General features: G+C 44.1%; 1 protein-coding gene across 1 annotated transcript; it reads right to left on the minus strand.

The window, feature by feature from the left end:
- Positions 1-4,493: 4,493 nt before the first annotated feature.
- On the minus strand, positions 4,494-14,167 carry ZNF830 (zinc finger protein 830). Its single transcript, XM_078870820.1, has 10 exons — positions 13,836-14,167; positions 12,485-12,584; positions 11,831-11,906; positions 11,111-11,153; positions 10,717-10,928; positions 9,085-9,181; positions 7,767-7,830; positions 6,375-6,455; positions 5,650-5,726; positions 4,494-4,830 (listed from the first exon to the last, which is right to left on the minus strand). The coding sequence occupies exons 1-10, from the start codon at positions 14,078-14,080 to the stop codon at positions 4,662-4,664; spliced, it is 1,164 nt and encodes a 387-aa protein (XP_078726946.1). The 5' UTR covers positions 14,081-14,167; the 3' UTR covers positions 4,494-4,661.

A 14,167-nucleotide genomic window follows, 5' to 3' on the forward strand; every position in this document is an offset into this window, starting at 1 on the left:
TGTTGTATTACATTACATTTCGATATTTTACTAGGTTATTTAATTTTAGTGCGTCTTTCTCCTGATTTTCAGGCTTGCTTGCTGTGCCATCGTACTCGCAGCACCACGTTTTCTTTTGGACCACTCATTGATATGCAAATTTTTTCTAACCCCCCTCCCTCTCTCTGCCTCCGCCCCCCCTCTGTCTATTTAAGGCCACCCCACAGAGACGATCACCCCTCTCTGTCACCTGTGTTGCTCTCGCTATGTATGTATCTTGTGATATCTGTCTGCTAATATGTCCTGCTAACATATTTACAATATGTTATCTGTTTTTACAACTGCTAAAATTAGCACACATCGATTTAAACTAAACATTATTAAAGGAACTCGATGTTCAAAACAAACTATCCAGTGAACCCTGGAGTGGGGGAAGTGGCATGAAATCACTGCATTCCACTGTCGGAGGAAAATGTGTTCCGCATGAATACAAAAACGTGATTTCCACTCCTTAATAAAAGCTTATATAATACAACTGTTTTTGCAATAGATATTAAAGCATACATATCATATTTTTCAAATCACATGAAGTATACCCAACCACTTCAAATCTCAGACGCTAGGCAGGATTGGGCCTGCACCATGCTTAAGTGGGATAAAAGTTGTTATTGGCTAGAGGGCTAAGCAGTGCACAGCCGCAGCAAAGGACAGTGCAGAATAATCCATTGTTGTGCGGTTCTTCTATGCTCCCTGAGTTCATCAAACCGTGCCGTCCTGTGGGAAGTACAGTCAAATAACTCCCACGACCTGGGTGGCGTGGGAAGGCCCTCCTACAGTGGCTGATCACAGCATACAGGTTTCCGTCACTTTAAAAAGGACACAAAACAAAATCGGGTAGCTGTCACCCAACCCACAATGCACTTCGTAAGACAGATGCCTGTCAAGTAGCGCACACAGGAGCGTACAGTTCACACCACAATGTTGTTCCACGTCCGACCACACAGGCACATGAGTCAAATCAAACCACATTGAGATAATTTTGGGTAAAAGAGGTTAACCACACAGACATGAAATCTCACGAACCGAACCCCGCATGAAGTGAGGGAAACCTGGATGATAAAATAATCGGACATTTTTGGCCACAGCCCTCTCCCTTCACCAGGGGTGTCTTGCCACGAGTGTCCACGTGCAGTTTGTCCCAGGACCCAGGCGTGAAGTGGAAGCGATGATGTGAATAGCCTCGTTGTGTGGAGTCGCACATTCCTGTCCCTGCAACGCGTGGAAAATTTGACTTCGCCAGCAACAGCTGCCCATGTCTGCTCTCCAGTCATCTTTTTCACTCAATTGACTCTTTCATTCAATCCACGTTTTATTCTTCTCTTCGTTCGTTCGTTCGTGGATTCTAGCCGGCAACGTCTAGAACTCTAGAATAACGATGACTTTGTCGATTGTTAGCGTCTACGTTAATGCACAACCGTTGCCCGGCTTGGCCAGGAGATCGCGTGCACCGCATTCCCCACGCATGTGTCCTGACCCTGCAACGTGGCACATTTCGCGGAGTTCACATGGAAACGCGTCAACACTGGGAGGCTGGGAGCACCGAGCCTGAATTCCAACGTGTCACCGACGGGCAGTTACACGTAGGGCGGTCGGATTTGCATTCCGAAACCTTAAGTTGAGGAAAGCCTCACCGAGTCTTCAAGACACCGATTTCCAAGGTGGCTCAGGGAGTTGGAGCTCTGAGCTGCCACTGCAGAGGGCCTCCGTTTGAATCTGAGCAGCCGGCTGATGAAAGCGGGTTCTCAACTGTAGCAGGTTAATCGTCTCAGCCTGCTCCCCAATGACTGCACACCAAAAAAACATCGCATCCAATGCAGTTTTCCACTTAATTTGGCCTATTCCAAGTCAGTTAGACATGCAATGGGAAATATTCGCAGGAAATTAAAGGTGGGTCCCTAATATGGATAAAGCAATCGACTTAAGTGGCCTCTTAGGCAGTTCTGTAATGCCATCTTTCAGCGGTATCCTCCGAGAATTCCAATTTGAAACTTCTGTGTCGCGACATGACAGCAAGAGCACAATTTGAATGTAACTCAAAATATATTGAAGACAGTATTTTCTTTTTCAGTATTTTCATATTTCGTTCTGTTTGGGATGTTAAGACAAATATTTTTTTAGGGTTTCTGAGTATTCTTGTTTTCATTATGAGGAAAACAGGAGTGTCTAAAGAAAGCCCTTGTATATGATGGATCATGCAAAAAAGATAAGTGCCTCAGATAATGTTTTTGTATGGATTTCCATATAAAAACACACGCATGAATACCGGTAGGAGTGGAATTTCTCGGGCCCGCGAGGGAATTCATTCAAAAAACATTTACAAACAGTAAGGTTCTGTTGACCTGAGTTGGGGCACTCTGCGGTCGTTTATAATAACCACCACGCGTTCATATGAAAGCTCATGCCGACTACGATCAATTGAAAGCTCATGCCGACTACGATCAATCGTGCAACCTGCGTCAACGATTAAACCATCTATGCTCAACGCGCCAGATAATTATGCACGCATTAGATTAAAGATGCGTACATTTTCATTTGGGGGAAGCGGTGGCACGGTGTTTTTTCTGCACACTGCGCTGTGAACCTGGTGACCCAACTTTAATTTCTGGTCACTGATAACAACAATGGCGAGTGACATCCAAACCGGGCTTGGTTCTAAGCACAGCACAAACCTGCAGTGACCTACGCTGTAAAGTACAACGGGCAACCACCAATGGCCAAAAGGGTGTAGGGAGGCCTTGATAAAAAAAACGGCTATAAAGTTTCCACGTTCAGTTTTATATTAAAAACACATTTGCTCTGGAAATGCTTCCCGTAAAGATCTGCTGGCATGTATCTAGAATGCAATGTCATAGGCCATCATTTGCCATATTGTCTCAACAGGTGGCATCAGCCCTGTCACAACTCCTATGCGTGGCAAGCTCGTGTTGCAGCATGCCCAGATACCTTTCTAAAATTTACTCATAAGCTCATGGATCCAACAATAAAGTTATGTGTACTGTAACGAACGTACACAGTCTCTGGCGATCAATGGCACTTGGCTTTAAACAACAGAAATGTATTTCACAATTGGGCAGATGAGACAAACCCTTGTGAATTAATCTTTGAGTTGAAGAACTGATAACACACATGTTAAATCTTGACTTAAAAGCTTTCGCGTCTGCAGGAATTCATATTCTTTGGGTGTTTCGGTAAAGTAGCGTAGATAGGTTCGAAAAAAAATAATAAATTCCAGATGACGACCGCTTGTGTTGCGATCAAAACGTCATAGTTTTTTGCTATTTTCTTTGAACCTATCTACGTGACTTTACCGAAAGACCCAAAAAATATGAACACAAATATTGACAAAACGCACATGCAGGCACATATAAACACCTGGCTCAGCTCTGCCAAGTAACGTCTCTTTAACGATATAATCAGTCTTACCCTTCCGAAACGGAATTACGCCAGTAACGGTTATCCTGTTAGTGTGAACGAAATGGGACGAACAAAAATAAATACATGAAAGTCGACGAGCAGCAAGTCTTCCTGTGAGAGTTCACAGCACCGCCCAGCACGCACGCTATTTATAGCCAGCGTCATTCGTGTCCTGGCCATGGGCCACTGCAGAGCATCGCCATGCCGCATACTTTGGCCCAGGTCTTACCCCTGGAGCGGAGCAAGGTTGGCCGAATGTTAGCTGATCAGCACAGGGTTGCGATCCACAAGTATTAAGTGACTCGCCTTTTGCCCGTTGTCCAAGGACAGGTGTATTGCAGTAAATCTGAAACTTGCAAGTGAAAAGCAGACCGCGACGTGATATATTCATTGCATCAATGCGTGTGCACTTTGGCGGTGACACAGACCTATTTAATTTAAAGGTTATAATCCCTTGTTCATCACGACGTCCTTTTTACTTTGATATCTCAACAGCGTGACGGAGATCGCGTGATGTGAGGGTTCTGCCTTTGTAGTGAGGGTTGTGAGTTGACGCCGAGGAGGGGGTAGGAGGCACCTTGGCCCCCCATGTGGAGTGACGTCAGCTGCTAATTAATATGAAGGGGGGGGGGTGCCCATTGAAGGAAGTCACCTTATAATGATAATTAATGAGGGAGGCTGAATGATGTGGAGTGACGTCACCTGCTCATGATTATTGAGGGAGGGATCCATTTGGAGGACATAACCTGCTAATGATTAGTGAGGAGGGAGGGGGGGCAGTACTCCATATTGAGTGACGTCACCCGCTCATGATAATGAGGGGTGGGGGGGGTGTCCATTTGGAGGACGTCACCTGTGCATGAATATTAATAAGGGGGGCTGGTCGATGTGGAGTGACATCACGAGCGTTAAGGACAGACATTCCTGGGTGATTATAATCGGTATATCATGAACTACAACAATAATTACAACAGTACAAATAAGCGCTCACAAAGCAAACCGATGAAGGAAGAAAAAAAAAACTTGCACCAAGAAGATGATTACAAAATTCCATTTCTTCAACTTTATTATTTACATGGTTACAAACACATGATCAAAAGGGCAAGTAATCTCTTAGATGAACCATACTACACACCAGGTGAGCAACTGTCCTTTACACAGATCATATCACAAACTCAGAAATATTGTACAGCAATTGCACATGGACATCACAGCCACGTGCCTTTAGCCCTCCAATCACCAGACAAGAAGTTCCGTAGCTCCTCGTCATCATCGTCCTCTTCGTCTGCATTGTCCCGGTCCGCCAGCGTGTCCTTGAGCTTCTCTTTGAGCGAGTGGCGCTTGTCGAGCAGCATCTCGACGCGACGGTAGCACTCGCTGGCGCACAAAGCGGCGGGCACAGGGGCAGGGGGAGACATCGTCGGACTCTACAGCGGTGCAGCTCACAAGCAAGCCGCCACAACTACAGGTCACAATGTCCACGGTGGAAGGTGTGAGAAATACACAATAGACATTTGATAACTGCCTCTTCAAATGTCATTTAGAAAAGTTTGAAAGCTTAACTTTGCCATTGTTACTATTAAAACTATATTCTTTGGGTCTTTCGGTAAAGCCTCAGCAGCTCTCCCGCTATATTTTTCACCTGATGACGATTGCTTGTGTTGTGATCGAAACGTCGTGATATTATTATTATTTTGTATTATTTTTTAGATCTACGTGGCTTTCGCGAAAGACCCAAAGAATATGAATTCCTGCAGTCACAAAAGCTTTAAGTTACTATTAACAATAAACTCTTAAAATATTTTTATTTTACCAGGTAAGGCCCACTGAGCGCTGTAGCTCTTTTTCACAAACGACTTGGCCACAAATGATAACTCAATAGTGGCTTATCACAGGGAATTTTAGTTAAACCAGCCAAATACTCGAAATGCATGTTTCTCAATGTGGCGAGAAAAACTGGAGAACCCTGAGAAAAATACACACGACTATGGGGAGAACATACAAACTCGAAATATACAGAGGATGTCACGGTCGGGATCAAACCCACAACTTCCTGTATAATACCAGGCGAGGTAGTTGCCAATTTTAAAAGGGGGGATGATGATGTCTCCTTTTCCTAGTAAGTGCCACACCAGCCCGATTGCCGAGACACACAGGCACCCTGGATGTTCGTAACATGCGCTTGCTTGCACTCACATCTGCTCGTCTATCTCCTTAATCTGCCGCTCCACTCGGACCTCCTCGTCATCCTCCGCCTGCAGCGCCTCCGACACCTGTGGGCGCACAGCAGTCGCCGCATGGTGATGTCGCTCACGTGAGCAGCCGGGAAATCTTAACACGGCATTTCTATAGCGTCTAAATGCAATCTCATTTAAAAACACTTGATAAAAATGGAAGAACAAAAAATTACATTTTTATGGAAGGGCAAAAAGAGGGGCTCAGGGAAGGGAAACATGGGAGAGAGGAGAGAGCAACACCACGGCACAGCCTGGGAACAAACAACCGCGGCCCAGAACTAACAACGAGCCCCAGGTACAGCCGAGGCAGCCAGGGCAGCACCAACAATTCCGATGGCATGCTTTGAGGGGCCAGAGCCCTTCAGCAAAGAACCCCACAGGGCATCCGGCGAACAGCATCATCCACGTCACTAATTTGGGCACGACGGAAATCCTGGCTCCCAAGAATGAGGTGCCTGCATTTTTAGTGTAAACATTTATTTTGATGGAAAGGATATCCTTGTAAGAACATAGTAACAACAGTACTCATGTCAACACTATAGTTGTATATAAAAGCACACGTACATAAACAAAACATACACCGTCAACATGAGCACTACCATTGTTAGCCGCATGAAGGACACACATATAGACATAAGTGTGCACAAACAGGCACTTGGTAACACCATGCGGTGCAGTCCTCACCATGGTCTGCTGCCTCATCTCTTTCTGGAATTCTTCCCACTCCTTCTCCATCTGCTCTTTGGGGAGATTTACCTTCCGTACCTGCAAGACACGAACAAAGCACCGTCACCGGGGCAGCCACAAAGCAAGCGGAGTAACGGCAGAGTGACGTGGAGAAGGGACCATGTCAAGTGACACAGCCTTCGATCAAACTGCGACACAACGCGAACAATCGTATCCGTTTATGTAAAAAGCAAAACACGGACCCTTGTGATAAGGAATGAGACGACATTGATTATTTTATCATAAACATGTTTTAAAGTGTTTAGGAAAGCATGAACACAAGCCCGCCGCACGTCAGTGCATTTTCCCATTGCTTTATGGCTGTTGACACACACATGGAGAGTAATGGCAGTGGAGTGTTGCCTTTGCCATACTCACGAACAAACTATACTGTTCTTTGCATGGATGGGGTCTTGGAATTTTGCTTACACATCAATTCTGGCTATGTTACATACCGACTTCCCAAAAATGTACATGTAACTTAGTGTGATTCAACAAACTAAAGGTGGACCTATAAGACACAGCAAAATAAAGCAACCTCCAAAACAATTAAAATGATCCGTGTCTAATGCCCACACCTGTGCAGCATTCCAAAAGTGTACACAGGGCCATATGTTAGCAATGAAACTTTGGAGGAATCCAATTAGTCATGGGGGTGCAGAATTCTGTTTCACCCCCCCCATCTCACAAGCCCTCCTCTCCCCTGCTGTTAGTGGACGGAACTATGAAAACAGTGCAAGGCCCGCAACAGACTTAACAAAACGAAGCAGGTATTTATAGGAGTTACATACAACTTCTGAAAACAGCACTTTACCAACAGTACAGCATAAGTACATTCAATAGTATGTACCGGGAATGTAATTTATTATTCTGAAAAGAGAAACAAAAAATTGAGGGCTGTGAACACCGCACAAAGCAAGAGGGTCATGGTGACACATCAAATGGAATCTACACATAGCTGTACAAAAGATTAACATGAACGTAACATCCAACATTTGCTTGAGTTGGCTTAAGTGTGTGTAAACTATGCATGCAAATGAGTCGCTTGTCCATCTACTGCTGGATGACCAGTCTCATCCACATGTGGAGCCCATTACCTCTTGCCCTTGGCAGCTACAAAGTTCTGAGATTCAATCCTTATTTTTGGTGTCCTCTCATGGATACCAGATGCAGTGGTCATTGAATTTCACTCGGGTTCATGAGAAAAACAATACCGTTCAATAGCCTACATTGCCTACAAATCACGGGGATACTTCCAGAATACAGCGGCCATAATATGCATAAGCACCATTACATATTCAAGCATTACTCTGAAATGTATATGTGCTTATTAAATGTTCCAGCACTTACCTTCGCATCCATCACTGGATCATCAAAAAACCCTTCTGGTAATGCTTCAACGGTATTTTCTTTCCTAAGCCGCGTAAGCAATGGAGGGTAAGTTAAATGAACAATTCACGCGCAATTTCCTCTGCACTAAAAATTACATTTAATTATTACAAAGCAGCCCTGCCCCCGTTTTCCGCAGCACTTACTTTGCAGTTGCAACATGCAACAGAAATACTTTTAATAAGTAGAATATTTTTACTGTAATTGACCTTTATTACTACATTAAGTCAGACTTAAAATTCTGTAGTTCAAACTAATTGTATTAAGGTTCAGTTTTTTCTAGCTTCATCTCTTTCTTGCCTTTAAAACCCCAAGCGATTGACACCGCTACATTCCCCACTGCCTAAGCAAGAAAGGTCAACAAAATAATTCTCAACCACGCGGTTGTTAACTGATTAGAAACACTAAACATTAATGCATGTCCCAGCGGCACAAGACATTCTCCAGCCTTCTCTGGTATTTGTTACATGGGCAACAAGCCTCGAAAAATAATCCAAGAACGATTGCTGCAAGAATTGTCCACGCTGGAAGTTTGTTAAATATTGCATTTCAGTGTAGGAATGCAGAATTTTACTACGCAAAATCTGTATCAGTTGTTGCCAAGTATAACTGATGTTTAGCGGTAATGCCAAGAAAAACATTAACACTTTTGCAATTAGCCCTTTGCTGGGTTGAAAATTACCACCTGGGTGAGAATTTTATAGAAACCAGTGACCAAAATAAATGCATTTTTGGTCAAGTGCAACCACTTAAATCATTAATCAACTGCACTGTATACGAAGTTGATAAGAACATCGTTCGCTGCTCGTTTGTAAAGTTGTTTCTCACCAGCGTTGTTTACCAGCGTTGTTTACCAGGGTTGTTTACCAGTGTTGTTGCTGTGTTGCAGAATTTCAACGGGAGGCATTTAGAACGCGTGGCCAATATCATTCCATGAGAAATGTATCACTATCACATCGTTAATGAGATGCATATCGTTGTTAAAGCACTCTGGGATATGTGTTTCGTTTAAGAATGATGTTGCAGTGGTTGTTTTGAAGTTGTCATTTACACCATTTGAATACAAACGAACAGATGTTTGGTAGCCGACTGCCAAAAGCTTGGCTTAAAACTCTTAACCCAAACATTCCCAGGTTATCGCTAAAATTTTAAACAGAATGCATGTTTAGATTTTTTAAACGAGAAGATAGATGAAAATTAACATAAATTAATAAGCTTTCAATCTAACAACGCTCAACACCCTTTAAAATTAATCACAAAGTGCCGTGTGGAAACTTACGGCTTCTCTGCCTTCACCTCCATTTCTCCGGCCTTGGTGATTGTTCCCGAGTGGGACACAGGAGGTGGTGGTGCAGCAGCGCCAGAGTGAAACGAACCTGTAAAAGTTATTCAATGGGAGGAAAAACGTGCAGATTTTAACAACAAAAACGCCATAAAATGACATCATTTAGTGAGAATCGCCTGATTTTTTTCAAGATAAGAATCATTGCGGTCAGCACAATTATTTTTAAGCAAGCCTTTGTGCTATTGTTTGTTTTTCAATGGACAATAACTGGTAAGTACTTGTGCATGTAAGCATTAAATATTACATTCATTAAATACTATTTAATGAAGAATGCAAAGTCAACAGGATTTAAGCTGTAATACATTCAAAGTCTGTGTAATTTAACCTCGTAAACATGGTTGTTCAACGATTTCTAGTTTCCCCTGCTGTATTATGCAAAGAATGTCCATCAAAATGTGTCACAGCACATGGTCACTGCTGCTCCAAGTCTTATAAAATATAAAGGCAAAAAATATAATCAAGTCTTCAAATAAAAAACAACACACATTGCACATGCCAACACCTTCTGTTCTAAAACAACTCCAGTATGCCAAACTAGGGCGCTACTAAACCTTACACGGTGCATAGTGATTACGGTTAAGGGCATGTCTGTTGTGGGAAAGGCTGTTTAAAATTCCATTTACATTGTTTTACTGTTTTGAATTTACTCAGTTAAGGAGCTACTTGCAAGAGAAACACTGTTAGGCCACGGTGGTATACAGGAGGCCATGGGTTCGATCCCGACCGTGATGCTTGTGGTCACGAGGATTTTTCTCTGGGTCCTCCCGTTTTTCCCTCCAAATTTAGAAACATGCGTTTAGAGTATTTGGCTGCTATAAATGTCCACATGATAAGCCACTTCGTTGAGCTATCATTTGTGGCCAGGTTGCTTCTGAAAAAGTGCTGTATAGCTCAGTGGGCCTGACCTCATAAAATAGTTTAGTTTTAGTCATTTATATATATAAAGTGTAGTTTTAGTTTCGTACATGTTATTACTATAATTTAAACGTATGCTGTGAGTAGCAGAGGGCAGTGTTGCAAAATCTATTACTGTACAGCAATTGAATGCTCCCCCAGACTTCTACTCCTCCGTCTTCAGCAACCCACACTGACGACCATGTGGAAGTATAAACTACAAACACATTCCTGCGGAGGGAGCTGGTAGGAACGTTGGGTTGCGCGGTCAATGGCCAGGGTCAACGGCGGCGTGGTGTATTCTGCAAATACGGCCGACTGAGGGCGGGCACAAGCCAGCGTGAGTAGGTTAAACGTTGAGTTTTATAAGGGCACCACGGGGTGACCAGCCCCTCCCCACCCCTCCCACCCCCCACCTAGTCCCACCCTCCCCACTTAGCCCCTCCCCAACCTTTCCCTCGCCACCCAGCCCATCCCCACCCTCCCCTCCCCACCCTCCCTGCACGACGGACGGACACAATAATCCACTATGGGCTGGTGTAACCAGGAGGTTCCTACCAGTATCAAACAGCTACAACTGGAAGCATGGTATGAGAAGGGCCTTATCCAACAGTATATTAACAACGGGCTGTACGTGTACTATTTAAATGTGTGATGGAATACGGTACTTACCACCTGGAAGGCTGCTGGCTGCAGAGTTTGTGTTGTTGCTGGTGGGTTTGCCATCTTCCTCCCCTTTGCATTCTTCTTTGACTGCATCTTCATCATCGTCGTCGTCATCATCGTCATCATCATCGTCTTCATCATCATACCCTCCTATGAGCGAAGACTTCTTTGACAGTGGTGGAGCTGCCGCTGACTTGTCAAAAGATTTTCCCGAAAGCCTGAAAGCAAAATTGGTAATCTAAACACGTGAATTTGTATCAATGAGAAACCTTTTTTAAATTAAAGTAGGAATTGCTTGAATTGCAATTAAATGTAACAAATGCGCATTTCAAATGTGATTTCATATTTGCAGGTAATTTCAAAAACAACAACAACACAAAATTCTACTTTTGGAACATACCCAGCAGCTTGTGAAGAAGAAGTCTGACCAACATTATCATTGACTAAAAGAAACAAGAAAATAACAATTCAAGTTGAACATACTGGGAGCCAGCGCGACACATCTAGCAGCAGCCAATAAGCCATTTGGTACAACAAATTATACACTGCATCACATGAATAATAATTTCAACATGTAATGTGCACAGTATGAATTCACTCTTGGAAGACGAAGAATAATTTGGAGAGCACGAGGTACCACAGACCAACAGGATGGATGCCATTCGATAAGCCGGCACCAACAATTGTCCAAACACTGTGGTCCTCTATACATTATTTATCGGCTAATGAATGAACACTTATACGTGGGAGGAAATCAGAACACATTGGGAGATAAGCCACGCATGCGTGGAGGGAACACTATATCCCACACAGGCGGAACAGATGTTCAAGTATTTTGCTGTACTGCCTTGCGGCAAGCCAGGGATGATGGCACCTCGACACTCGCGGGGAGGTAGTTTCACAACATTCGTGTGAACCACCAACCCTCGCCTCCACAGTGCTGGATCACAGCAAGCATGCGCCACCACCGCCCGGCTAAGAGTAGAGCATTCAAATTTGGGGCACACGTGTTGCACATCATTTGTAAATGCAAGTTTACTTCAGGCAGCCATATATTGTAGTAGAACTATGTGAGGGCTGTGAATGAGTAATAAAACATTCGTTGTAAAGTATTCCTTACCACTGGGATGCTTCCTTTTCTGTGGGAGCTGGGCGACTGTAGGTGTCGTTGAATTCTTCTTTGCATCGGCAATGTTCTAAACGAGTGCCAGAAATGTCACCACTCAAATAGAACACTTGTGATAACACAAAGCAATATTTTATGTGTGCCAAGATCACCCGGTACATCAAATTATATCTGCATTATAAAGGTCTTGTAAGAGCAAACCATTAATTTCCTATACTGGTCAACAACGCCTTACTTTTCAAAAAGTCAACAGAAAAAACCTCTACACTTTACATCACCTTAGTCAACAAATAGTCCGACGCATGTACGTGGATGTTTAATCTGGCACTGATCTGTGAAAACAGTTATGGTTTCATCTTTGCACGCGTATTTTTACTGAACAATGAGTTTAACATGTTTAATTGTAATTATTATGCTTTATTTAACTGATTGATCACTCAGTTTTGTATTTCCATTGTTATTTTTTTGTCGTGGTTTTCATAGAAGCCCTCTTGGGTTTCCACAACCTCGCCTGCACGCCTTTTTTTATTTGCACAGTCTTTCGCTTCTTTTTTAATGCAAATAAACAATACAAACAGTCGAAGATTGGCACCTCCAAGTGACATGAAGCTAACGATAAACCAAAGAGATGATCAATGGACTCCTCACCTCCTTGTGCAACTTTCCCAAAATGTGCGTCTGCCAGAGTAGCTCGCTCTTGATTGGAATGTTGCAAACGACGCAGTAAAGGTGGCCCAGGCTGTTGTACGTGATTAGCGTCCACGTCAAGGAATCACATTTCATCGACTCAACACAGAACATCGCAGCAAAACCATGCGCTGTATGCACACGGATACAGAGACCTACACTTTGTTCATGCACATCACTTCCTGTTATGAAACATTTCAATAATGCATCATTCTTAACGCACAGCTACCTTCGTAATACAGTGATGCATTATAATAATTGGTTTTTTACCCTTTTATCTGGCAACAAAACTGACACCTTTTTTACAAGGAGTCATGTTTGCATAGACCACAATATCTCCAGTCGTAATGCAAACAAAAAACACAACTCTGATAATGTATGCACTGTCCTTGAGATTGATTGGTCCACACCCGAGACAGCTTGCCTTAGAGCCTAGTCTCACATGGTGTTGGACCAGATGACGCCAAAAGGCGCACAACTCAATGACAATGCACCATCAGAGTATGAGAGCTCGGGGTAAGCATTTACACCATTGGACCAATCAATTTCAAGGACAGTGCATACATTATCAGAGTTATGTTTTTTGTTTGCATTCCGACTGCAGGTATTGTGGTCAATGCAAACATGACTCCTTGTAAAAAAAAGGTGTCAGTTTTGTTGTCAGATAAAAGGGTAAAAAAACCAATTATCATATTTTGCTACTGGCAAATGAAGTTCAAATGGCAGTGATGCATTGTTTCATATTTGCAAACTCATAATGCAAAATATATATAAGCATAACTCTGTTCTGTCTCCACATACAAATGTGTTTCAGTCCAGCAGACGTTTCATTGCCTTTCCATGGCAATGTTATTAAGCCAATAGTCCGGTGAGCTCGTTAAAGGCCTGTAAACTGTACTGTCATGCATCTACGTGATGTCCTGCCCGCCTGTGTGTCATGTGAAATTAGTAAACATGTAGTTAACATACGATGGTCACGCGTGTTTAGAATGCGGATAAAGCCACAGCGCAGTCGACCGCCTGCGGTGGTGACACTTCGCGTTTCATGTCGTACGCGATGCGCACGGCTGCCAGGGCGATCCACGTTGTATTACGACTATTACGAGGTTCCTGGCAGTGTTATATTCAGTGCTATCTTTGTCGTGACTCGGTGGTCACCTTGACCGATCACTGCCTCCAACCCTCCCAACAGCCCCTTAGCACCAGCGCGGTAAAGTATGGCCAAGACAGTCAACAACAACAACAACAGGCGGAGTGGTGACCACGTCCTGCCCTCAACGTCGCCATGAAGACAACGACAGGCGGAGGATATCTGGCGAGCGGGGAGTCGATGCGCTTGGTGACGGCGGCCGCCGAGCGCTGCTTCTCCCGCTGCTTTTCCCGCATGAGTCGCCTCAGGTCCTCCTGCTTCACCGGCTGCTTCGTCCCCGTCGTCTTCCCCGTCGCCGCCGCCGCCGCCTTCTTCGTCTTCACCGGAGGCGCCATCGTCGCTCGCGTCGCCTCCTCGCTGCGCCCTCGGCGCTCGCGCGGTGACGACGACGACGCCGCCGCCGCCATCTTGCTCAGGGACGGGCGATGACGTCACGCGAATTTAGACGGGGTCTGCCCCGCCCCCCATCCCTAATTAAAGAACGTGGCTTTAAA

This window comes from Lampetra fluviatilis, chromosome 31 (genome assembly GCF_964198595.1).
Source record: "Lampetra fluviatilis chromosome 31, kcLamFluv1.1, whole genome shotgun sequence".
NCBI lineage: Eukaryota > Metazoa > Chordata > Hyperoartia > Petromyzontiformes > Petromyzontidae > Lampetra > Lampetra fluviatilis.

Excerpts from the sequence above, each read along its gene's own strand:
- ZNF830 (XM_078870820.1), bottom strand. The coding sequence starts at position 14,080 with ATGGCGGCGGCGGCGTCGTCGTCGTCACCGCGCGAGCGCCGAGGGCGC. Across the intron at positions 12,585-13,835 it reads ATCGACTCCCCGCTCGCCAG|GTACAACAGCCTGGGCCACC; the intron begins ATATCCTCCGCC and ends GACGCTAATCAC. Across the intron at positions 4,831-5,649 it reads AAGGAGATAGACGAGCAGAT|CGAGTGCTACCGTCGCGTCG; the intron begins GTGAGTGCAAGC and ends TTTGTGCGCCAG.